The sequence below is a fragment of the Sturnus vulgaris genome, chromosome Z, assembly GCF_052056855.1.
Source record: "Sturnus vulgaris isolate bStuVul1 chromosome Z, bStuVul1.hap1, whole genome shotgun sequence".
In the NCBI taxonomy this organism is placed as follows: Eukaryota; Metazoa; Chordata; class Aves; order Passeriformes; family Sturnidae; genus Sturnus; species Sturnus vulgaris.
Genome location: NC_142283.1, coordinates 42,169,933 through 42,195,914, shown reverse-complemented (window position 1 = coordinate 42,195,914; position 25,982 = coordinate 42,169,933). Strand labels below are relative to the sequence as shown.

At 40.4% G+C, this 25,982-nt stretch overlaps 2 protein-coding genes across 10 annotated transcripts in view; both read right to left on the bottom strand.

Annotated features, from left to right (window-relative positions):
* Nucleotides 1–2,523, bottom strand: part of CDC14B (cell division cycle 14B) — a 44,599-nt gene extending 42,076 nt beyond the window's left edge. For 6 of the 8 annotated variants that reach the window (XR_015799495.1, XM_014869162.2, XM_014869165.2 and 3 more), the window contains exon 1: nucleotides 2,244–2,523. Coding sequence is in view for 6 of the 8 variants with exons in the window: in XM_014869162.2 (XP_014724648.1) it covers nucleotides 2,244–2,403 (160 nt within the window). In the remaining 2 variants the exon portion in view is untranslated. Of the gene's footprint in view, nucleotides 1–1,655; nucleotides 1,677–2,243 lie in introns of those variants that run through there. The other 2 variants (XM_014869161.2, XM_088156591.1) reach the window with 2 other exon arrangements.
* A 2,761-nt stretch (nucleotides 2,524–5,284) lies between these two features.
* Nucleotides 5,285–10,240, bottom strand: PRXL2C (peroxiredoxin like 2C). Of its 2 annotated transcripts, none has more exons than XM_088156593.1 (6): nucleotides 9,634–10,240; nucleotides 9,065–9,133; nucleotides 7,502–7,555; nucleotides 6,954–7,059; nucleotides 6,580–6,711; nucleotides 5,285–5,969 (listed from the first exon to the last, which is right to left on the bottom strand). In XM_088156593.1, the coding sequence occupies exons 1-6, from the start codon at nucleotides 10,000–10,002 to the stop codon at nucleotides 5,842–5,844; spliced, it is 858 nt and encodes a 285-aa protein (XP_088012719.1). In that variant the 5' UTR covers nucleotides 10,003–10,240; the 3' UTR covers nucleotides 5,285–5,841. The 2 variants fall into 2 exon arrangements, with proteins under 2 accessions (XP_088012719.1, XP_014724558.1); XM_014869072.2 differs by having other exon boundaries at nucleotides 9,597–9,924.
* Nucleotides 10,241–25,982: the final 15,742 nt, after the last annotated feature.

The window sequence follows — 25,982 nt, the reverse complement described above, 5'->3', positions numbered from 1 at the left end:
GTTCTAATTAACAGTGATTCTGACATATGGCTGATGCATAAAATTAATTATAAAATAAAGAAATGCAATGATTACTGTAAGTATTTTGGGTATAAAATTCCTAGAATGGATTTAAAACTTTGTTTTTTATGAATGTAACATCATACAAGAAAATATCCATAAATCTTTACAGAAATTTGTTCTGCTTTTGTCTTTTGCAAAGATGAAAATAAGGGTAACCTGCAATGTTCTTAATAAGTTTTGCACTGTTTCTGTAAGCAAGTAAGCTAACACAGATCTCTCAGCCTTTACAGTGGTTCAAATACTTACCAGTATGTCCATTTTTAAGAATAAGACCTTATGCTTTGTCTCCAGTCAACAACTATTAATTAACTTCTCAGCATTGCCTTACGAGACGGCAGAATTGATATTTCAAACCCTGACATAACTTTAAAACAGCTGAACAAAAGGGTAAGCCTGTTAGCTTATTCTTTAAAGACTTCACTTTAAAAAACCAAGTACAACATAGCAGCAAACAAAACGTTAAGACTATAATGTGAATCAGAAATAAAAACTGGATAATAAACAGTACACACTGCACACAGCAAGATCAAGACAAAATGATGTATTGTTAAATATAATAATCTAGTGCACTTTAATAAAATTTACTATACTAGGTACTGCTGCAAATGGTGAAATCCCACTGAAAAAACATAGGTTAAAGCCTAGGTGCTCTACTGGATTTAAATGGGTGAATAATTCCTTGAAGGAAAAAATACAGTAATTTAATGGGCTTGTTGATGCCAGACACACATTACCAGATCCAGGCATCTGCTTCATGAGAATGCTTAGACAGATGTGTTTGCTGGAGATGTGAGCTGGACAGGGTTGCATGGTAATCCAGGTAGTGCAATCACTTTGATAGCAAAATGTCATCTGTCACATGAGGGGTTTCCACAACTGACCTTAAAATCATACTATCATCGTATCCTACATAAACAGTTGCTGCTATAGAAACAACGCACATATGGAGTTATTGGAGCCTTAGAGTTCTGTAGATAAGTACACCATTATGTTTCTCTGTGTAGATTAGGCCTAAAATGCTGAATTTTTGCTGGAATATTTAGGATTTTACTCCCTGACAGTACTAAAGCTTTTTAAAAAGAATCTGGTAAGCTCTGGCAGTTTACATTCTTTCTACGTTGCTATGCCAAATTTTCAAAACAAAATCTTAAGGTTTTCTAAACATACCGTTATCTAGGAGACACACTAGTTAATATATGGAACTATGCTTCTTGGCACAGAAATAATAGGTACATTGGTGCCTTTCTGCATGTTTGCTCTTTATATTTTTGCTTGCTCCATCCAGATATTCCCCACGCCCTCCACAGAGATGTGCCTGGAGGTTTATTTCCTCCTTTTTATGAGAAGTTGCAAATACACTAAAATTCTGAGATTATGACATATTACTTAGAAAATAATTTTTGTTGTTGTTGTTGCCTGTAGGCAAACTAAACTCAAGGCTGTCTTTTAGCTAGGGAACTCAAACCGTAAACACGGAATTTTCTGGCTGTGATCCAACAGGCTTCTTAAAAGAGGCAGACTTATGTGCCAGAACAAAGCGCGGCTAGGAGCCTGGAGTCACGAAAAGGAGGGACGACACTGAGCAATCCTACCTGCACGAGCTGCTGGCACTTGCGTGTCAAGAGGAGGTGCGACGTTTGCCCATTATTCTACCCATTAGCCAGCCAGCACGGTATTACGGCACCGGGAGGAACAAATATCTCTATCAATCTATACATATATATGCGTGCGTGCGTATGTACATATTCCCCCAACACATGAAGAAATACGCTACTTTTTTTTCCACCCCGCGACGTGTCGAAGAGACAGAAACGTGTTTGACATTGTTTTCCGTTTACTCTCTCTGGCAGGCAGAAAACGCCAGCACGAGGCAATCGATGCTGGCTACGGCTCGGGCTACCGGGACATCGGCAATGAGCTACCCCGCCGGACGGGTGGTGCAGCTCCCAACAACACTTCGCTGAGTGCCACGGCAGAGCTCCGGGCTCGGGGACTGACCGGCCGGCCCGCCGCCCGGACACCAGCGGCAGCCGAGCGCCCCGGGGTCCCGCCGGGAACCGCGCCGACGGCAAGTTTTCCTGCCCACCCGCAGCCAGCGCGGCACCCGCCGCCGGCGGGACGGGACGCGACGGGGCACCGCGGCATCGGGACACCCCCGCCCCCGGCACAAGCCCCCTCACCCGCGATCCTCAGGCAAGTCTCCAGCCCGGCGGGGGGCAGCTGCCGCCGCCGCTCCGCTTCGGCCCCCGCCGCCCGCGACGCCGCGCTCCGCGTCCTCTTCAGCGCGGGCGGCGGCGGGGCTGCGCGGCGCCGCGCCTCGGCCCAGCTCTTCCGCTTCATGGCGGAGGCGGCCGCGGCGCTACGATCCCCTCATCCCGCGGGGACCGGGCGGCCGGAGGGAGGGAAGGGACCCCGCGGCGGCGAGGGCGGTGAGGGCGCCGAGGGCGGCGGCGGCGGCGGCTGACGCGTCCTCGCGGACACCGCCCCCTCCCGCCGCACCTTCGCCCCGCCGCCGGCGGAGCGCCCGCCGCACCCCCAACGGCCGCCCCTGATTGGGGCGCGAGGTGTGGCGTCACCGGCGCGGAGCCGCGGGGGGGGTGACGTCATGGCGCCCGCGGTAACAGGTGGGCCGGGGCACGCGCCCCTCCCGCCCCCGCTCGCGGGGCGCCGCCTGTCTGGGCGCGCGCCCGGGCCCGCGCTGCTGACGTGGCGCCGGCTGCCCCCGGTATGGGGAGCGCGCCCCGCGCCCAGGGGCTCCGCTGCCCCGCCCCGCGCTGAGGGCTCCGCTGACTCCCCCGGGCCGAGGGGCTCCAATGTCCCTCCCGCGCCGAGAGGCTCTGCTGATTTCCCCGAGCCGAGGGGCTCCGCTGGCTCCCGCCCCGCGTCGAGAGGCTCCGCTGACTCCCCCGGGCCGAGGGGCTCCGCTGCCCCGCCCCGTGCTGAGGGTCTCCGCTGGCTCCCCCCCGGGCCGAGGGGCTCCCTCCGCTGGCCCCCCGAGCAGGCCGCGCTCGCACTGCCTTCTCCTGGGGCCGTGCAGCCCTCCCCGTGCCCCTCCTCACATGTACCGAAAGAGTGGCCCGAGGACGTGGTACTTTGTAAGGCCAAGGGGAAAACAGCCCAGTGCATGCAGGCTTCTGGGTCTGAACGGCAAATGGGTTCATCGGAAAAGTTTAAATAACTGAGTTTGAATTTGCTTCTCAGATACAATGATACTTTAAAACACGCAGTTATTGCCGCAGCACTAAACCAAGCTAGTAGGTAACAACTCCTGAAAACCACTCCCTTCCCACCTCCTGGTCTAATTGGCCATGATGAAAGCCGTTGAGAAAGTATTCTAGCATCTGCTGGGTGCGCATATTTATGGAGAAAAACCTGTTGGAAACGTACTAGTTGCCACTTTTCACTGCATGACTTTTCAAAAAATATCCTTTCTGAATAACACCAGAGACCTAAAATTCTTCTGGCACTTTGGAAAATTCTCCCGAGGATGAATGTCACCATCGTTGTTCCAATTCATTATGAATGTGGGAGTCATTGTCTCACAGCAGACTCTCTTAAGCCGTGGCCACATGCAAAAGGCCGGGTCTACGCCCTGATTAGGACACTTCAGCTTTTCTGCTGAATTTTCCTCTCTCTTCCTCCCTCCTTTTGTTTGTCTGCAGTTTGTGAGTCTTTCTGAAGAAGTGATTTTGCTGGATAGCACAGAGGTTGTGATATGGTTCCTGTCAGTATTAAAATAGCGAGGGTTGGATGACTTCAAGCTAAAGAGCTTTAAAACTACAGTTTAATAAATTCCAATCTCTTTTAATAGTCCATAGTTCTTTTAGCTGCAGTTAGTTTTGTTAAATGTGCTTAGTAGGACCAACAGAACTATTACCATTGTATATTGTTTTAATTCTACTAAGAGCAAAAGAAGCAGGAAGACAGCTAGAACACTTCTCTTAAAATCAGAAGCACCAAGAACAACTGCAAAATAAAAGTGGAACGAAAATCAGTGTCCTCGGCTGTGATTATCAGGTGAATGAAAGCACTACAAATAAACGAAGTATTCGTCATTCATTCGCTTTGAAAATAATTTTTGTTTATTGTCTTTGTTTTACAAACATACAACCAGTTTTCCAATCTGCTTTTGGCTGTTGCATAAGTAACATGAGGCAGAGAGGCAGATGCATTCCAGAGTTCCTGGCATGCTGAAAAATATTGAGCTGGGGGAGTGCTGGAGGGAGGAGGCAGCTCCTTATTTGAGACTGTAGGGGCAGTGGTTCATGAAAAGCAGACTTCACTCCCCTGTGAGCCTGATCTGCCTGTCCCAGTCTGGTATGCCAAGTTTGAGGAAACCTCTGGCCAGCCCTGAAATCACAGGGGCTCAGAGCCTGCACATGACTTCCTTTAGCCCTGAGCAGAGTGCTGTTTAGTCAAAGCAAGGAACTGACAACACTATTTTTCCGTTAATAATATCCTTCTTCTTAACACATAATATTAAAATAGAGGTGTAATGAGTAAGCTGCTAAGGCATAGTGTCATTAATAAAATTAGATTGTTTAGTATTGTTATGTTTCTTAAGAAAGCCTTTTATTTTCCATCAAGGAGCAGTGCACTTAATTTCACATGCTCTTGATGGTGTAAAGCTTTCCAGACGTTGCACTGGGCCTGCCAGTGACCTTAATGGATGCAGGAACAAACATCATGCCATTTCACAATTGCATTAAAGCTTAAAAGGGGAGAAAATTTGCAGTTGAGACATGTATGTATGGTAGCATTTTACAGTGAAGGTCAAAGATCAGAGACTGCAGAGAAGGATATGCTCCTCTATAAATCTTGGACAATTTTTTTTTTTCAAATTGCTAAAAAGAAGTGTCTCCTAGATGAAAGAGGGCACGTCTACTTTAATGAAAGCAATAGATGTTGAACATAAACACTTGTAGATAAATGGATAATATGAAATACGTCAGAACTGCAAACCAGAATGCTCTTATGCTTCCTTCAGTTGTCTAAGACAGAAATAACTAAGGACAATTTATTCAGAAACCTCTTGCTCTGAGAGAAAATACATATATACAAAGGAAGAACATTCTGCTGCAAATCTTCATAGGAATAGAATAATTTGGCTTACTCCAAAACCAATTATCTGTTCAGATACAAATTTAAGACACACCTCTCTCTGGTATTACACACCCATGTTTTTGTATCACACAAAAGAACTGCAGACAATACAAGATGATGTATTTTAAATATTTATTTGAATTTGTGAAATGTATTTCATAACTTCTGCCAGTGCCAGATGCTAAAGTAGGCATAAGCTTAAGTCCAGGTGTTCAAACTTGTGACTTTTCAAGGTGTATTTCAATACAAAATTGTCATACTGTGCTGGAAGCTTTAAACCAGTGCTGAGAAGCCTTGGATTGAAAGCCAGTGTTGATCTGCTGAAGGCAAGAGTCACAAGTTTTTCCTGAGAAAAATCTGATTTCTTGCTTTAGTGCACCTTGAACAGTGATTTTTAAAATATATTAGCAAAATTGTTTGATGAGACAATAATAAGCTCCAGGATTTTTTGCAATCAGTCTCCGTTGTGTTTTAGTTTTTATTATCTTGTACTTAATGGAAATTGCACTTTTGTATCCATCTCTAGTGTCAGGTAGTTTATTCTATGCTCTGATTTTCTCCATAAGGTTTCAGATATCCCACAAAAACACAACAGAAACAAGGCTTGTTGGAATTCACTGGAGAACTGTTCTTGTAGAGCACAAATTATAAAAAAATGTATATATTACATCAGTGTCATATGTCAATAATCTGGGGTTTGTTTGAGAAATTCACTGTTTTAACTCCTGCCAGCTGCAAAACTGTATTAATGGGAACATGATCCAGCCTGTTTTTATCAAGGTGCAAAAAATGAACTTCATTGCCTGGAATGAGAATAACATGTAAATTATTGAATAACATATTTATTTATTCAAAGATGTAAGTGAATCGAAGCAGCATTCTGACTACCTACCAGTTATCATACAAATGTGTACTAGTTCTGTAGACTGCACAATGTACTGTATTTCAAACAATGGCAAATGGTTTTTTAATTATGTTAAAGAAGTAAGGAACATTGAGGCAGCTAACTAGTTTAAATCTGTTGTAGCATGATGTTTCCTAATCATGTGATGACTGTCATGTTGCAATTCCCCCCTCATGCTCTACCTCACTACTGAAACCATATTAAATACTTCAAATCAAACGTGAAAGCAGAATGTACGCAAATACCACGATGTCAAGAAAACCCTCCAAACTTTGAGCCAGTTGTTCCATCAGCACTACAATTAACTTCTGCACGACTGTGATCAGCTTTATGCCACCTCTGAGGGAGATGGGACTACACAATGTCACTTTGCAGATTTCTTCATGTGACAGAAATCGCGCAGTTCAACACTAGACTGTCTCCTTGGGACTCACAGGGACATCGGGTGAAATGGCAGCTAACAGCCAAAGGAGACAGTTGCAACTTTCACACAAAACTAAACAGCTCACCTGGGCCTATAATCAAAGCTCCTCCCTGCTGCGCAGGGTCTCCTTGAAAATCAAAAGCTGGGCCAGTCATTGCTCTCCATATACTCCTAATACTTCCCAGAAGTGTGTTTGATTTCACATGAGGGCTCCGAACTAAACAAAACCACAAAGCACTTGTTATCTAGAAATACGAAAGTATATAAAAACAACAACAATGAACAGCTGCTATGAATAGTTTAGAGATTCCTGATTACCAGTGTTTTCACAAAATATAGCCTATGAGAGATAGGCTAGTGGGCAACTCACTTTCTCTTTACATTGCGAACATACTATTTTATCGGAGCTTTTTTGTTTTGTTTGTGTAAGTCTAAATAAGGTGAGAAAATGATTCTTACCTGATACTTTATTACCTTCACCTCTTTTCATGCCAAGTACTTTATAAATTTCCCTTTGTGGATCTACATACATTTCATGTGTATACCCAGTTAAACTGCAAAAGGACTGCAAAATACAGGCATACACACAGACAGACACACAAAAAGAAAGTAATATTTGTAAGGTTAAGATAGTAACTAGTTAGGCTCTACCGACAACAGCAAAAATACTGATACCCTGCCAGCTCCATGCTCCCCCCTCTTATTTGAAAACTATGTATTTGTTAGTTATGTTAAATTGGAAACTTTTCTAGCCTCAAAGCTTCTATTAAAACAAAGCTTCCTGTGAAATCAAGAAAAGATGCAACCTTAGCAACCCCTGGTGATTTTTAAACAGCAAGTTTTAATTATTTGCTTTAGTCATGTATTACTATTAGAATTGCCACATGAATATTATCCTTTTTTATTGTCGCTGCAAAAGACTATCTTTTCATACAAACCAAATTCCTCAATACAGACCATTAAGACATAATAGACGATACATTGCATTTAATGACTACTTTATTTACCTTGATGTGATGATAGGACGACTGCCCAATAACTATAAGCCTCACATTTGATTCCTAGAACAGAACATGGGTATAGAAGCTGTAAAGAGGAACTGGGTGCTCCTACTTGACTTCAAAGCATTAACAGAATCTGATGTCCCAAGTTAGTGATGGCAGTACACTGACTTAAAAGTATTTGAAGTTAACATAACTTACATGAGTGGAGGCTGCACTTTTGTATATAGCCTGCAGTTAGCAGCTACATTAATTAAGTGAAAAATTATTTTTAAAGATAACTTTTTAATTATAGTTGTGTAAACTTTGATTAATTGCAACATGCTATGATTTTGGAAACTCAAAATTTCCACTCAGTTGCACCTACATCTAAAGAAGTGGCACACAAATGATGGTGCCCAAACATCCGTGATTTACACATATGGACCCATTGATAGATATAACTTGCATTCACACGCACTGTCTTTTGCAGGTGTAGCCTTAGGCCTGAGTCTAAAACAGAGTCCAAAACTGAAGTTCATTTAGATATCAGTAAAAACAGTTAATAAATATAAGGTTGTTTTATTATATATTTGCCTTTCCCATATAGAATAATTTCCTATATAAAACCATTTTGCTTGTAATGAAAAGAAGCCCTCCTGAAACTAGAATACTTGCACTAAGAAAAGTGTGGACATTTTTGACTCTCTATATACATTTATTTGAGGAGCCAAATTAAGAAAATATCCTTTTGAGTAACACTGATCAAACAGTTTAGAAATATCTGTCCTGAGAAGGGAAACTGACAAAGAGATTCTCCGTTTGTCCTCAGATTCCTAGTCCATCTCAGATGGACTTAGATGGATTTGCTGTCAGCAATGACTTGAGTCTCTGTCATTGGCTGTGTTGCTGTTGGGAATAAAGTATGACAGAATTTCAATCAGCAGTCTAGAAGAGACAGATTGACCTTCCACATTTAGCAGGAGATAATTGTCTTCTCTAGCGTCTCCTACCACCCAAAAAATACATGTTGATAGCAACCCTTGCCCACTCTACTTCTCTTTTCTGTCACTATCATTCCTGTTTGTGCAGCTGCCCTGGAGAGCAGGACACACTACTAATGCAGCTTACAAATCACCATAGAAAAAGATACTATTTTTAATCCAGATCAATTTGCTGATCTTGTTCTGTTCACAACCATCAGTCAGCCCTACTAGCATAATGGAAAGGGCAGTAGTTAGCAGTCAGAAGACAGCTGTCCAGGTCACTACTAATACTGAAAGAAATGCCTGTAAGATGTTGTCTAACTGTTCTGAATACAAGAGTAAAAAGAGCATCAAGCTAATAGGGCAGGGAGAAATAATGCTGTTGCAACAGAGTGTTTAGTGCCGTAAATCCTTTCCTCTGTCTCCTAAGCAGATTCATTATTGCTATTGTAGCAAGCAATGAATGTGCTTCTTCTGAGCCTTTTTTTTTTTTTTTTTTTTTTTTTTTTTTTTAAAGTTCCTAGAAGTCTTACATAAGCCTGTAGCTGGACATAACAGATCTGCCTGATTGCAGCCACAAACACATTAAGGGCAGACTACTTACTTGTAAAAACGCCTTGGGGACTTTTGCCAGATCTTCTACGTACTCCTTACAGGTGTAACACAAAAAATTCTGCAACACACCCAATCGAATGTATCAGAAACACATATAATTGCATAGCTATGAAGCAGCAGATTGGGGACACAGCACTTTGGAGGTGATCAGGAACAAGGAATGGGAAAGATTCCAGCCACCAAATTTGGATTAGGGCACTGGTTTAATCCAAGCCTGAACAAGCACACTGGGCCTGCAGCCTCGCAAATATTTTTATCTCTAGATATTTTAGCTGGCTTGACAGCTGGGAAATCAAGGAACACGATACTTGTTTCCCTGAATACCCGGCTGAAGAAGTATTTCCTTTCTGGTAAAGAGTGTTTCACTTTACCAAAGAGCAGGGGGTCTCAGGAGCAGTAGTGCTCTCCTTTGTGCTTTCTTCTCCTCCGCTCCGGCCCAGCCCGTGCTGAGCTCCCGCACCCCCCGCCCTCCCCCAGCCCCGCCGGGAGCCGGGCTGGGCCCCGCCACAGCCCCTCCTCACCCGCACGAAGAGCACGATGGCTTTCTGCTCCGCGTACAGGGCCTGGAAGGGCAAGCTCCTCCCGTCCGCGTCCAGCACCAGGCAGCGGGCGGCCTCCCGCAGCTGCTCCTGCTCCGGCCGCCGCCCGCAGCCCCGCGCCCGCCCGACCTGCTGAGTGACCGGCGGCGCCGGCGGCCCGGCCATGGGAGCGCGGAAAGGAAAGGCGGAGCTGCAGCGGAAAGGCGCGGGGCGTTGTGCGACGGCGAGGAAGCGACGGCGCTGGGATGGAGGGGAGCGGCTCGTTCCCGTCCGTGGGAGCCACCTCGGGCAGCCGCGCCGCCGCCCAGGAGGAGCTGGTGGGTTCGGATGGAGGGAGACGGCAGCCTGCGGCCAAAACCGCCGCGCGTCCGTCTGCCGGAGCCGGCATGCAGTTTGTGCCCGGGAAACATAGCACAGTCACCCAGAGCTTCCCAGGAATGGTGTGCAAGCAGGAGCAGCCATGGTCATACGGCCTCGAGGATGGCGTTCTTCTTGCGGGTGGCCGCAGCCCTGCAGAGGGCCGTAAGCGAGATAGAAAACTGTTCTGCAGGAGCTGTCGAGCTGCTGTATCAGACAAAAACCACACCAAACCCGCTGCTCTTGTTCGTGCAAAAGCAGAGCTTCACCGTGTCTTGAGGGCTGAATAGCGGAAGTGCTCGAGTGCACGCAGAAATCAGTGAACAGTTCTTAAAATAAGAAAAACACTAGGTCGATGAACAGAATTGTAGTCTTTTAAATTGTTGTGCCAGCTGAAGGCTTAGGAGGATGAGGGTACTTTTCGTAGTGGGCAGAGGAAAAAGAAGTATCAGAGAGAATAGGACTGGAGGGATCTCCCTAAGTTATTCTGCTTTGTGAAACTCTCTGACTATTTTAATTCCGGAGTTTTCTCTTGGCAGACTATCCCAGGGTCGATAGGTTAATGTGATTCAAACTTGCATTCCCTGTGCTTTGGGTTAAGCCTCTGCTTTTATATTGCCAGGAGTGAGACACAGAACAGGTTAAGTCTTGCAGTTCAGTATGTCCTCACAAGGATTTTGATTTAAAAGGTGATGAATTCAAATTAGTAAAGATGAGTACAGGACTTCAGAAAATTGTGAAACTTATAATTCTCCTAGAATTATGAGTGGGACCCAATGATTTTAAAGGTCTTTTCCAACATAAGTGATTCTGTGATTATGGAAGAGTATGGGCAATATTCCTCACTGTTGTTTTCATCAGGCTTCCTTGTTCACTTGCCTGTATGCTGTCCAACACATTTCTTGCTCTGGCAGTCTGTAAGCCAATCTGTGCTGTGCAGCAGCACCCTGCAGCTCCCTCAGCAGTACTGATGGGAATTTGCTGCCTACCCTTGACTACTGCGAGACATAGCAAAGCAGAGAATGACAGCTTTTGACAGGCTTTGGTCTTCATCTTGAAGCTGAAGGGGATAGGCCGTAACCTCGTTGTGTTATCCCTGCAGTAAAACCAGGAAACATTGGGCAGGACTCCGGGGCACACAGCTCAGGACTCAATCATTAGTAGAGCTTAAACCAGGGCCTTTGCCACTGCAGCTGGAAATCAGAAGAGGCAGTCATATCACTTTAGGGGATCTACTGCTGCAGCCTCTGAATAGGAGCACACATTGGGATGACACTGCTGATGAAAAGAACTGGGCTTTGTGGTGTCACAAACTCAGAGGACACAGCCCTGGGTCAGTCTGCACATAGCTGACCTTATGCATCTTGTTTGTTCTTGATTTGAAATGAAATCTGAGGAGCCCAAGAGAGGTACTCCGCCTGTTTGTGAGAGGTGGTAATCATTCCTGCTAGACCAACGAAGACTGCCTGCCTACTTTGCTTTATTTATGTAATTTGGTCCTCTTAAACTAGCTGAAGAAGCATATCCTTAACAGCTGGTTTCAGCAGTGTACAAGTGAGAAATAGCAACTTTCTTCTGAGCATATTTGCTAAGCCATTCTCTAAAGCCCCTCAAGCAGCATGTTTCTAACTTTTGGTCGAGAAACTTTAGTGTTGTGAGAATACAAATATAAATTGCTGTCACCCCCTCTGTTATAGAGAAAGAGCAGAAGTGAAGGCAGTACTCTGACATATTCTCTGAAAGAAGAAACATTCAAAATTAGGAATCACATTTTGAAAGCTGAAGCTTAAAGCCTTTCATTAATTCATGCTTGACAGAAGTGCAGACATAAGTTTCATTTAGATGGGAAAAAAGAATCCATATCTGCTGATACTCTGGGTAGTGCTAACTGTCAAAATGTGCAGTCTACTAAAACCACATAATTCTTCAATGTATGCTGTGAATAGGGAAATTCCTTTTTCTTTCCCTTCCCCTCTTTTCTTTATAGCTCAAAAATATAGAAATGTGGATAACTTTAAAAACCACATTTGTCAGAGTGATGTATCTTTCATTGTCCTAAGGAGAATCAATCAGTGCATTTACATTATTAATTTTGATTCAGAATTCAAGTCACTCTCTTCACTGAAGTGCAATTTACAGTTGTAGAGAGAAACTTAGCTAATATTTAATTAATCAAGGGTTGGGTTACTTTGTACTGTGGATAAGAAATTCAAATTCCTACCATTTCAAGAGGGAAAACAATAATTATGCAAAGATGGTGGTTAATTTATTTGTTCTGCATTGACTAGTGAAACAAAATACCAGCTGTAATTATGCAACATTAATTCCTTTATATACTGAACAGCTGAACAAAATATTTGACAAGAGAGGTGTAGCCTGTATCAATACCATAAATGCACCGCCTAAAGTATATGCTGCTAATTTGTAAAGAAACATGTTATTATCAGTTTACTGCATGATATACATGATATTTATTTAACACAAGGATGTTTGTTCTTGTTAATCTAATATTGTTTAGCTAGAGATAACAAGGTTATTACTTATCAGCAAAAATAAATTACTATTTATAATTCCCGGGAAAAACATCATGCTAAACACCAGCTAAGAATCAGTTGTTTTAAACCTGTTGTTGTAATTACAAAGGAGTAAAAACGTGTACTGTTCTGTAAATGAGATATATTCTTCTCTATGAGGGTAGTGAGAGAAGTATGCCAGAAAAGTTGTGGACTCCCTGTCCCTGATAGTGTTCAAGGCCAGGCTAAATGGAATTGGAGCAACCTGGTGCAGGGGAAGGTTCCCCAACTGTGGCAGGCGGACAGCACTGGATGATCTTTAAAGTCCCTTCCAACTCAACCTATTTTATGATTCTATGATAAGAGGCTTTTTCTTTTATGTCTGCCTTTGATTGTTCCCTTAGCGTCATGATATCCTGGGGGTATGCCTGAATAGCGTCATGGAGTGATTCTTCTGACCAGCAAGGACAGTAATTTGCACCTTGAAAGTAATTTTGCAAGTGGTGGGATCATCTCCCGTTTTGCTACCTGCTGTGTGTTCTCATCCCGATGTTATTTCTCATTAGTTTTGCTTCCTATTCTTTGTTTTGTGATTTGTTTGTTTGTTTGTTGGTTTTGTGTTTGTGGTTTTTTGTTTGGTTTGGTTTGTGTTTCTCTGTTTTTGTTTCTGGAGGTTGGTTGGTTGGGTTTTTTCCTGAAGGTGGAGTTATTAAGTTATTACTGTTTCAAAGCTTGTCCAAGTTTTCCTTTTTGGTTCTCTTTAAAGTTCAAGATTATTTAGTAGACTAAAGGGCTTTGTAAGTCTGGCTGCAGTATCACAGTATCAGTGTCTGTTTCATATTGACTGTTATTTCGCAATAGAGATAATAGAAATGTAATTTAAAATTTACTCAAATAGTCCAGAGATTTTAATGACATAAGGAGAGAAAATATTTTTCCTGTTATATCTGATATATCTCCCTACAGGGAGAGCAGCACTACAAACTTTACTCCACAACAAAATAACAGTATTAAGTAAAATATCCACAATTTATTTAATATAGCCTCAAGGCACAGAGAGAACTTTTAATGCATTTTGTAAGAACTCTCTGAATTTGATCTATTTCTGTTTTGCAGCTACCTACTCTCTGCGCTGGAAATGAGAAATAGAGATGACCATCTATGTGTCAAGAAGAGTAAATTATGTGTGAAGATGCTGTTTATTTACTCTAAGTGCCACTGGTTTGAATCTTTTTATAAGAACTAAGAGGAAGAAAATACTACATAAATAGAGGAGTCGTGGTCAAAAAGCAAGTACAAGATATGCTATAATTCAGACAGGCCAAACAGAATTGTCTTTTATCTTGTTAGCAATAAGGCTCTTAGAAAGTAAGCTAATTATCATTAGTGTAAACCAGATGAGAGGATTAGAAAATAAAGAATGTGAAAAAAAGCAGAGGTGATTTCATGGAGCATTCAGGGGAAATTAATCCTTACTTAAGGCTGATATCTTGCAAGGTAAACAAAAACTTTATTGAAAACTTTAGATGCTGTTCCTTTTTAAACTTCTCTTCTCCCCCTTCCCATCCCCCGTTTTCGTTTTTTGCTTTTATGGAAAAGCAGAAAAAAGTGTTGTGAGAAGGTTGTAGTTCCCAGCTACTATTTATATTTTCTCTGTTCATAGAGAGTTGAATGTGTACTTAGCAGTAGATTCAGTTCAAATGGCTCTTTTCTTTATGACAATATTGATATTTAGCTGCAGTTAGGAATTCCCTTCTTGAGACCAGTCGATGGTATCATATTTTTGCTGGAGGCTAAGAGCTTGTGCTGGTTATAGCACACACTTGAAACAGATCTCGTTTTTTTCTTGCTATGTAATTAAGAGTAGCATCACTTTAGCATCAGACATGTCTCTTGAGCCTCTTTGCTAGAGGGATCAATTAGAAACCCAGGCCAGTTCTCATAAATGAGTAGATTTGATTTTTTCACAAGCTTGCCTGACTTCTTGTATCCTAAGGACTACAAATGCATTGGACCATGTCCAATCTCCTGCCTTTCAAACCGGCTAAAAAGTGTTGCCTCTCTTAATATTGACTGACTGAGGTGATGTACATGCCAGACTCTGATGAAGTAAGCCATAGTTTTCATTTGGGGGGTACTTCCTTAAGAAATAATTTAAATAAGAAAAGGAGTCCGAAGACAAGGGCCATGTGAACCTTTCATCAGAAGCTTTATACATTACAGCTTTCCAGCTGGCTCTCCTAGGAGGGCCTTTAAAATCCTCTGCAGTGGAAATAATGTGTTTGGTTTGTTAACAATGAAAGCTTCTACTGGAGCCAGTAAAATTCATGCCAGAGCAGAGATGGAAGGCCTAGCCCTGAAAGCCTTTTCGATCTGGAGTTCATGTGGATGCTGGCGTGAATCCTGCACTTGGTGCTTTGAGAGATGATCATTGGCTTAAGGCTCAAAAATATGGCCCCTTCTGTATCTTCAGTGTTTAAAAAAGAAAGCTGCTTTTCCTTCTGTTGTTTGCACCGTAATTATGTTACTTACTTCAACAATGATCTGCTCCAGATTTTTCTTTCTTAATGAAGCTATTTATTCTTTCCCTATTTTTCAATTGCTATTTTCAATTATCTTTTTAATATATTTCTAACACAGTCATTCATTTATGCACAAAGCTGGCAGTTAAAGTGAAGATCAGAATAAAAAGGCAAATATAGATACATTGAAAATACTTTAGTCGGAAACAGCCATAAATTAACATATATTAACATATCAGCTAAACCACAAATTCTTTAACTTAAATGTCTTTAAATGTAAAACAAGTGTTATCTTTCTTTGCTTGTTGGTGAGAGGTCATTCAAATTAATTCAGATTTTTGTACTGTTGTTTCATTACAACATCATCTTTCATGTTGGAAGTTAGAATATGAAATGTCCCTCTCTCTGCAACCTAAGATTTCACATGTAAAAGCTGAAGAAAGTGCACAAAACCAAAATCTATTAAAAAAAAAAAAAAAAAAGAAGAAAATAATGGGAAAGGAATGAAAATTCCCACTAAGCTCTATTTTTTAAAAATTTTCTTCGTTGTTCCTCTCTAAAATATTTGCAAAATTTTAACTGTCTTCTTGATGCTGATGTTTATGCATTAATCATTTGTTAAATGCAGCTACTGCCGTTTCTGCACAGTACATGAGTCAGGTTTTTTTTCAAACTGAATTGACTTGTGCTCTCTCCAGAGAATGATCAACAGCCCCTGTTTTAAAATTCTCATTAGGCACTTCAGTATTCAAGCTGTGGCCCTGCCATGGTTTCCAGTGTCTTGACATAGAACCCTCATGATTTCAGTATCAGTTTGATCATACAAATAATTAGCTAGGTGTTGTAATAATAAATCTGCAAAACATATGTGTTTCTATGTTGCTGCTATCATTAATTCTACAAAGGGAAATCCTTTAAAGAAGTAAGAGTTGTTGTTTGAAAATATCAAAAGAGAGAAAATATCTGGCTTACAGTCCAGATGGGATCACCACAACTGTGTCTGGAATTGCTGTACTAGCAGGAATCTCTTCTTGCTAATGTGATTCGTGTGTCCTTTTCTGTGTAGTAATTGCTGTGTTGCTTTTCTTAAATGAAAAGCCTGTACAGCAGAAAAGAATGAATCAGAATTAAAGAATTCTTATTCCTTCCTACTGCTTTGTGGACTGCTGATTGCTGAAGCAGGCGAGTCTAGGCAGGGATTGTTTGTATGCATTTTTAAACTTAAACATGAGAATTTAAAATATAAAAATTTAAATTTTTAGAATAATTTTTTATTGTCTTAGTCTATGGGCATATTTATCTTACTCTAAAAATGACTTCAGGAAGTATAGTCCACTTGAAAATACATGTATAATTATTATTTTTCTCCATGATACATTTTTCACATGTGCATATCTACTTTGGAATGCTGTTTCTGTGGCCTGTCCTGTGTGTCTTGTGGCAGTGACTTTTGCATAAAAGCTTTGATAAAGTGCTAGTGAAAATCATACTTTTTAGTTATTTTTCCTTGTATATTTGTGTAGCTGTATTCTAAACAGGTCGTTGTGATTCAGCCTCTGATTTTGACAATGTAATAAGGAGATCGTTTACACTTGAAAGTTAATTCTGACTGAAGTAGAAGTAAATTTAATTTCTGTAGCTATTGCAGGATAACTCCACTTGTGGTTGTGCTTATTTGAAATAACTTTCGAATAATGAGACTAAATCAAAATAAGGAATGATTCTCTAGGAAAAGACATGTAAGAACATGAGGTGTTCAGAATACCTATAATTCATATCGTGGACAAGCTGTGAGAAGTCTTCAGTGGGGCACAGTCATAGCTTTGTTTGAGAATTTCAAGTGATAAAAATATCTTACAGTATCTCTGTTGTTATCTCTGATGTCACTTAGATAAGAGAATTTTTATCTAATTTGAAATTTAACTAAGAATTCTGCTTTCTTCAAAGGAAACTGGTGACAATCTTCAAAAGCAAATTATTTACTGGATTGTGGTTCCAGAGAAAAAGAGCATTAAGAGCAGGGAGTCAACAGCTTGCTGAATGGTGGATAGACCAGTCTTTACATGAAGAGGATGATAAGAGTATGTCTGCAGTTTTCCACACAAATTTAAATAGTTTATGTAATTCAGGAAAGATTTTATGCCTTCCTTAAATTCTTAGAAAGAGATGTCACACGTAAAGTGGAAGAGCTATCTGCTGTGGATATGAAAATTCCATTTTTCTGGATGCACTATCTGCTTCTGCACATTTTTGAGGCGCTTGTGGGGTCACAACAGTGGTTTGCTTTTAAGCATAGCGTGCCACAACACTTGCACTGGAAGGCTTGTAAAAGATGGAGGAGATGGGAAAATAGTGTGTCATGAGCACGGAAGTCTCTGTTGCTAGTTCTCTTCACTGCTTCAGCAACATGTCAACCTGGAATCACAACATTTCACTAGAAAGTTGTTGGTTCTTCTTCTGTAACAAGGAGAAGCTTGAAAATAATGACCATGAATGTAAAAATCCAAATTCTGCCTAGAAAGAATCACCAATGTGACCTTTGCAGAATCACCTTCAAAAAGATTCTGCTTGAAAAGCAACCTTTACTTAAAACTGGCAATACTGAAGTTACCACTGGCTACTACTTCTTACTGCTTTCTGTAAATGCTGCAATGTCTAGCCAGTCCCACTTCAAATTAACAGTGCATGACTTGTACTTCTAGGGGGAAATGTAGTTATACCACTCTTCTCAAGTCTGAGTGAAATAAAAGCTCTTTTCTCATTGAAGCAGTGGCATGACCTTGTCGAGCACTTCTTGACATGTGGGTTTCTAAAAGTGTGCACAACTACAGCACAGCAGTTGAAGACAAGAGGCAGAGGACTGTAGAGTATTTAAACAAAAATGAAGTGGAAAATTTAGTTTGACAGAATGCAATTGCAAAAATGTGATTTAGTCAGAACTCCAGGGAAAACCTTGTTCACAGTGCAGTGGAGTTCTCTGAGGACCATAAATACTTCAGATATAAGTTTAATACTGCTTCTAAAAGACAGTAAGCTGAAGGCAATAATTCAGCCTGACACCATGCTGGCATATTATTTAATAGTACATCTTAAAGGTAAGAATACTACCTGAGAAGTCATTAGTGTTAATGGCTGCTATCTAACTTAGAAACAGGTGCTATTTGACAGTTACTTGTTATCTTAAAAAGAAGAAATCATACAATATATATTTCGTGTGACTTACACATAAACTTCCAGATTTAATAGTCTTTCAGAAGATTGGAGTATATAGTAGCACTTGGAGGAAACAAGCATTTGTGAAACTTAATTCTAGGCCTGAAACAAACCCATTGTCTCTAAGTGTGCAGAAAGAGGCGGTGGGGGATCCACCTTTCCTGTACCCCTCACATGATTTCATGTAGGATTATCTTGAGCTGGTGGGATTCCATTCGAGGACCACTCATAAGCAACAGTCACAATCTGGGGAGCTGGAGTTGGGGTTTTACACCTAGTGTTTTCTTTCTGCCAATCTTTTCTTCTTGTTTTCCTCTGCCCCAGTGTGGTTCATGCATGGGTAACTATATCTTTGGGAAGTTTCTGCCCTGGCATATGTTCTCTCTGGGTCGTAGTCCCTTTGGAAATGTCTCAGTACTGGTTTGTATATGGTCTGTAGCTCTTCAGGGGTGTCCCTATTTTAGCATGTGTCACTAGTGGGCCAGGGTCCCTTCAGGGCATCCTCACTGTGGGCTGCAATCCCTTCAGAGCACCTCCTCTCTGTATGGAGAGCCTCTGAAGAGCACATCTCCATCCATGCCACCAGCAGTATCCCCATCATATGTCTTCCCTGTTCATCCTTTCCTGGCAGCATGTCTGAACAGAGGCACCATGTGGTTGGTTGAAGTTTTGGTGAGGGACATGGGGTGCACAGTGGTTGCAGGGCCAGCTAGAAACAGCTATGACTATGCAACACATCTGTTGAATTCTTCCCCGCAGGACACACTTGCACCCCCTGGGTATGGAGACCCCCACATTTGGGCCCAAAATCAGCTGAGTACTGTCTCTTGGTACAGCATGCTGTGCCCCTCCCAGACAAACCTTTACTGAGTGGATTCCAAAGACATCCCAGAGTGGTTCAGGTTCTGTCTAAATAATAAAATCTGTTTTGTTTTATTTATTCTGTAGTTGTGTCTTGTTACTTGATATCCATGAAATACTTAAAACTGTAATAGAAATCAGTTGCATTTCTTGTTTGTTAGTAGAAAAGTCTCTTTGAAAATGGCTCCTCCTCAAGGATACATCCACTGGAAGTAACAGTTTAAAACAGAGAAGAAAAATTAAAATAAATGGACTTGGAAGTGAGTCTATTCGGAAATTATGTATGATAACGGTATGTTTATGACACTGGCTTTCTTTGAAGAAAGAAAGTGCCTTCAATTACCAAAGATGAGTCTTGCAAAGCAATGGGTTAATTGCTTTGACTGAGGAAGACTGAGGAAATGCTGAAATGCTGATCGTCACTGGAGCAAAGCTGCTGCAATTATTTATATCTGAATCTAGTGATAGGCACCAGCTTTACGTGGTATAAATGCTGCAGTTAATTTCTTCTTCATAAACAAATACACTACTAGAAGTTGCTATGTTTTCCATGATTCTATATAGTCTTTTATTTTACCCATTCAAGAACCTTTAATCTTTTTTTAGATTTTTTTGGTTTTTTAATGTTACATCTTGATGTGAAAGATCAAGATGTAAATGCTGTTATTAAAAAGCTCTGGGCAGATGAGAAGGGTTGTTCAATGAAGTCACCTGACTGTGAAGTGCATAAATGGATTAAATAAAAATGAATTTAAACTGCAATTTGCGATGCTTGCCTGTTAGGAAAATCTTTTTTTTGTGTGTATGTTACTGCTGACAGAATTATATTAATAGAAAGATTAAAAATTAAAGAAATCAGCAAGAAAATGAGAATTTGAACACGCTTGGTTTAAATGTCCACTGGAGACACAAGTAGTTCAGGGTCCATTGTGCACCATTCATTGAATGACCTAAAGATTTGAAAATGCATAAGGACTGTGTTGATGGCTGCGTTACATGAAGCAGAAATAAATATAGTTGTACTCATTTTAATTGTTAATTAGATACAAACATTTAAAAGGAAAGTGGATTTTTTTTTCCTGAATGCTGATCACAGTTAATAAGAGCAGAATTTTTACAGCTGAGAGAGTTTGAAGACATCTGAGTCTCAATAATCATTAAATTTGGGGCACAAATTGTCTCAACAAAATGACCATCATGTTGGCATTTGTTTTGCAATTCTTCTTGGCTGATATGTTTTGTTTTCTGGCTTGCTTCTCTAATAGCAATATGGGAGAGGTCAAGTCTGTCATATGTCAGGCTTGGGCTTAACTTGTGTTGGGGCTCTTTTCTGTTGCTGTGAATTTGTTTTTAAAATTGTAGGTGTTTTATTTCCCAGAATGTGTATACGGGTCCTCTTAAATAGAATATTTTAAAATGCTTAATCTGACTTCTGGATTGATGACTATTTTGAGTATGAATGAAAGAAAATTAATTTGAAATATAAAGAGCTGGAGTGAAATAAAAATAAAGTTTTAGGTGGCATAATGTGGCTCTTTTATGAAAGACCATCCTAGGATGTGTAATCCAGACGAGAGTGGGCTGACGACCATTGGGTTTAAAAGCACCTTTAAATACAATTTCCTTTCAGCAGCGCTTTGTGGGCTGTTCAGAATGCACCTCTGCAGCCGAACCACATGGTGTCAGGAAAGCATAGCCCAGCGCTGCTCCGCTGCTGAGATTCAGTCCGGCTGGATGTGGCTAATGTTGTGTAATCGTATTTTTGTTATGTGGCTTCAGTAAAAGGCTGGCCCTTCTGCTTCTTTATTCTTACTCTTCTTTCTTTCTTGTTTTTCAATCTTTAGGTTTTCTTGACCCCTCTCCCCCACGCTCCTAGAGTCTTTATCTTGCCCTTTAGCTGCATAATTTTTTGCTAAAACGCTCATATAATGAAGTCCTGCTGGTAAAATAAAATCCTGCTGGAATACATTTGGCAGGAGTTGTGTGCAGGCAACACAAGCCTTTCCTGCTTTTTTTTCTGTGTTCCGAATTTTTTCCCAGAATTGCAGCTTGAAAGAATGAGTCTTTAAAATAAGCTCTCTGGCTTTAAAATTATTTATACAGGGTAGTAAAAAAGTAGATTATGCATCTGCTCAAAAATTAATAAAAATCCCCATTATTTTAATTAGGGAAGAAGATGCTATTAATTGAGTAAGTAAACATCAAGGAGAGCTAGGTAACAACCTGATTTTTTAAAAGGATTTAGATTAGTTGCCTGTCCCTTCCCTCCCTTCCCCCATACTTTGTTTCTAACCTTTGCACATGCTTTCAGCAAGATACTGATCAGTCCTCTCCATCCCTCCCACTTCATGAACATTTTGCAAAGCCAAAGCAGCAACAGTTTTAGTATCTCTCTACTGGAAAAAGCACAGCTCTTGTTGCAGCCTGCTTACCTACCACTGTGCTGCTTTGAGCATGGAAGGATGAAAAAGAAAGTAAGGAATGGATCTGCTAAGCCAAGATGAGAATGTAATATAGAAATGTGGACACATTTCTAGCCAAGAACTTCCTCTCTAGAAATATGGTATGCTATGTTTTATGTATCTCAAATTAAAACATAGAGCCATATCTAATACCAGGGTGTTTAAAATCTAGCTGTGTCCCTAGATTTAACATCTTGTTTATGTTGGAGAAGTATTACAGCTTCTTAGAAGGCTTTGCTTCTCCTTCAGACAGAGCAGAACTTACTCTGACACCAAGCTGGTTCTTCTGGATACTCAGTAGTTGCCAGGTGCACGAGTTTTTGTGCCGATATACTTAGCAGAGAATTCACAGTTCAGTTTTGTGCAAGTGCCTGCTGTGACAATAAAAGAAATTTAGGTTGTGACTGCCCTTTCAAGGAAGCATTTATCAGAAGATGTATTCTTCCAATAATTAGTTAATTTTAGACTGGAGTGGTGATTTGAGGAAGGCTCCCTCTGAGAGAATAGAGGCACAAAGCCAGGATGGAGTAGATCCTATTAACTGTAGTTTGCCACAGCCTAAAATGAATACTGTCTGAATGCTGGTTCTTTCAAGCCACAAGAAACCCTGTCAGAAAAAAACCCTCAAACAACTAAAAAGGACAATAATGCACTTTTGAGTAAATAAATGGAAGCTGTAAAGAGCTCCAGAAAATGGAGTCCTCAGACTCTACTCCTGATTGGTGTATTAGTTGTGGTATTTTTCAGTATGTGGAAGGAAAAAGTGATATATGCTAATGCAGATTGTACGTCATGAATGCAATCTTTCTAGTTATGTAAACAATTGGATATTTGCATCACTAGGCTTCCTATTGCCTAGCTAAAGCTTCCTGATCCTTTGGTGTTGTAATTCTTTGAAATCTGATGCAAATATATTTAGAACACAAATATGAGGTTACATAGCATTGTGGTCTACATGGAATTTCCATATACCACACTTTTAATGGAGCTTCCTATCCCTTTCCTTTATTATTCAATCAATCTCCCCAGCCTTTGACATAGTATCCTAATGCATGGCAGCTTTTCCTTTTTCCTAAATGAAAATTGGCCTGTGGGTATATCTTGACCATTTTGATGTGGAAACATCATTTTATGTCCTCCAATGCTATCAAAAATAGCCTTCCTTTCAAATCTGGAAAGAAAAAGTCTATATGAAATAAAGAAGGAAAATGAATATATAAAGCTACAGTGCATTTTACACTTATGATATGTTGTGTCCCTGTCGCTGTCCTGACTCTTTACACATCCACTCTGATTTAGTTTCAGTAGTCATTAACATTCCACAAAGTGCAGCATGTAATAGGGATTGTGATGGTGATTTTGGGTGAGTGGCAATGTGAACTTCAGGGGATTGTTTAATATTCATTGTATACACATCGTAAAAAGTCAGAACGTGTTTTTCAACTTCACTGCACATCTGTGCATGGTTGCATGTGTATTGCAAGCGCTGGTGGCCACTGAACAAGCTGGGCCAAATCTGCCATTGGTTATAATGTTTAAAGTCAGGTTAAATTATATTGTTTGAAAACCAGACATAATCTCTTTACACCACTGTTGTGGAAGACAGATCAGAGGCCCACTGCTTGTTTTTGACTGCTGTGATCGGTTGATGGTCTGGGTTTAATGATATTACAGGTCTGCAGTCTCAATTAAATTTGTTGTTTTTAAAGACTTTTTGATACTATCCTTAGGAAGAAATTAAAAATAAAAAAAAAAGAAAAAAATGGAAAAAGAAGAAAAAAGAAAAATAAGGAAAAAAAAAAAAAGAATGCCGGCCTCTTCTGCTTTCAAAAAGGATCTTTTAGCAGAGCCTCCTGGTCTCTATCTTCTATGAGCCCATACTCCTTTCAGGAGCTTTTCTTGCTGTCCAGGTCAAAGCCTTAGATACTCTCAGATTTTCTTGGCTATGATGCTAGGTTTTAGGTAAAGGTTTTGTATGGTTGTGTATCAATGTACTTTGTCCTAGAAACTACAACATCACCTCTCATTGTGTATATTCTGCTGTATATCCTGCTGAGAGCTAGAAATCCAACCTAATTCTCAGGTGACAATACATACCACTGCATAGAGATGTGTGACAGGTAGTCTGATAAGCTGATTTTGGTTTTTATTTATCCAGATGTATGTGGTTCTGGTTGTTTTTTTTCTAATTTGCTTAGTCTATGTTACACAGCATCAATATGATTATTCTTGTAGCTATGGAAGTTTTTTAGTTAATTTTATACTGAGCTATAGTCAAAGGAAACTGAGATGCACAAGAGTGTTACAGGGATAAGTGTTTTTTGTTTGTTCCTGTAGGTCTACTGTCAGCAGAAATTATGCTAGTAAAGCATATATGAGATAAGATTCTCTACTTCGTGGTCCATAGTACTTAGACCATTTCTGAACTAGCTGTAATTAGGGAGAAAACTTTAGTGCCAGCTGTTGTTGTTAACTAGTTTACTGTATAAGTATAATGTATGGTGATTGCAAGAAGTGCATTGTGACTGTGTCAAAGATATATTCTTTTTAGTTACAACTTTTGGAATTAGGGGAATATATTGAATCACCTTTATATAACAACTGGAAAAATAAACCTAAGATATTTTTCTAATCCTTGCCACCACCGTTTGTAAGAATTGACATTTATAACACTTCATTCTGAATCACTGACATTATGTGACAGTATATTTATTCTTTCAATGATGCTGGTAATAAAATTGCTCAGTTCATAATGTAGGTTGTTGATTGATCCTATCTGCCAACCCAGTCTGTGGCTAGAATTCTGAACATTTTTTCCTAATTTCTTTGGGCCCATCCTGCTTGGCAGCAACGATTATTTAAAAGAAGGTATATAAGGGAAAAACAATTATATGATTTCTTCCTTGGAGCAAAAATTGAGGAAAAACACTGCAATAAAAATTGGAATGTAAAGCACCAAATTTATAGAAGTATATAATGCAAGATGTAGTTGATCTGTACAGAACTGCAATCAGCAGGTGTAGTTTTGCCTAGTTTGCTGAAATTTAGATATGCTTGATATATCAAGTACGTGTGACTACTAGCATGTGCTTCTGGCACCTCTGTTTATGGTTCCTCTTCTTTCTACTTATATGAAAGCAACTGAATAAACACTCAGTAAAACCTTATTGATTGTAGGTGGTATTCAATGTAGCCTGCAAAGTCTTCTTCACAAGTAGAACTTCATGTCAGTCCAAATCTGTGTTCCTTCTGCTCAGTGAACAGTGATACTCATGTTGTTTTTACCAATACGCTGCTCTGCACACCTGTAACATCCCTTCCTGACGCCTCTGATGACATCACCTTGCAGCAAACAATGACTGTTTTTATCCTTTTCACTGGGGGTAGTCTACAAAAAAGACCACTATCTGTTTAATCTCTAGTTTGAGCAGTGCATACTCTGTGTTGCACTGATTAAAAGTGAGTGTCTTCACCTTTGCCTAACCTTGAATATATCACTGAGTTACCCCAAAGCTGTCTTTTGAGGTGCAGCGGGTTTATCTTTGCTCCTTTCTTCTCATGCTGCAGCCACATCTTCTTGCTCAGCCAAACCATGTTATCTGCTAGAAATCCACTTGTCTCATTTTCATGTGGGGATCTTAGTTGTGTTGACCCCAGAGTGGCTGTCCATCAACGTTATTGTTTTTGGGGTTCAGTTTTCATTAGCTTTTCAGCAAATTGTTGATTTAATTATTACGGAACCTCTGTGAGGATAGCCTTCGTCAAAAACAAAAGTGCAGAGGGACAGGCAATTTCTTGCACTGTTCCTGTCTTTGGCACAGCTGTAGTCTACCAGCTGTCCCAGTTGATAAATTTAATAATGATATTGCTAGAGGGTGTACTGGGCTTTGTTACTTCACAGTTAAAAGGCTTTAGGGCTAATGCTAGTTTACTCAAGAGAAAAAAAATTGTGAGTTTGCAGTTGTTTAATACTGCTTCAGGAGGACAAAACATTCCTTCATATGTGAGTTGACTTTATAGAAAAAATCCCAAAGAAACTAAAATTGACGTGTAATAGCTGGAAATTACTCTTAATGACGAGAATAAACAGATACAAAAAGAGTAAGAGCCAGAAGGACTAGATGTTTTATTTCCTCTGTATTATGGTGATATGACTCATATTTCTGTGGCTTGCTTTATTTGATATTGATTGATCACTCCACAAAGAACTCCCTGACTCATCTGAGCCTTTTGCTAAATATCTCATTTTTTGAAAGAAATTTCATATTTGGAAACTCGCCAAGCTGACAAAATGGTATGTCTGTGTCTACAAATTGCTAGTTCTTAAGTAGGAGAGCTTCAGATTTTTCCCCATTGTCCCACTGTTGTTCTTCACACATGCCCTAAAGGATACACCTCTGAACACGATAAATCACCTTGCTTGTTGAGTTTGGTCTTAAA

What these genes read in the sequence shown, in the direction of transcription:
- PRXL2C (XM_088156593.1), bottom strand. Translation starts at nt 10,002, where the DNA reads ATGCCGGCTCCGGCAGACGGACGCGCGGCGGTTTTGGCCGCAGGCTGC. An exon ending in AGCTTGCCCTTCCAGGCCCT is followed by an intron (nt 9,134 to 9,633) that starts GTACGCGGAGCA and finishes GGTGTGTTGCAG; the next exon opens with AATTTTTTGTGTTACACCTG. An exon ending in TGAAGGTAATAAAGTATCAG is followed by an intron (nt 6,712 to 6,953) that starts GTAAGAATCATT and finishes GGTTTTGTTTAG; the next exon opens with TTCGGAGCCCTCATGTGAAA.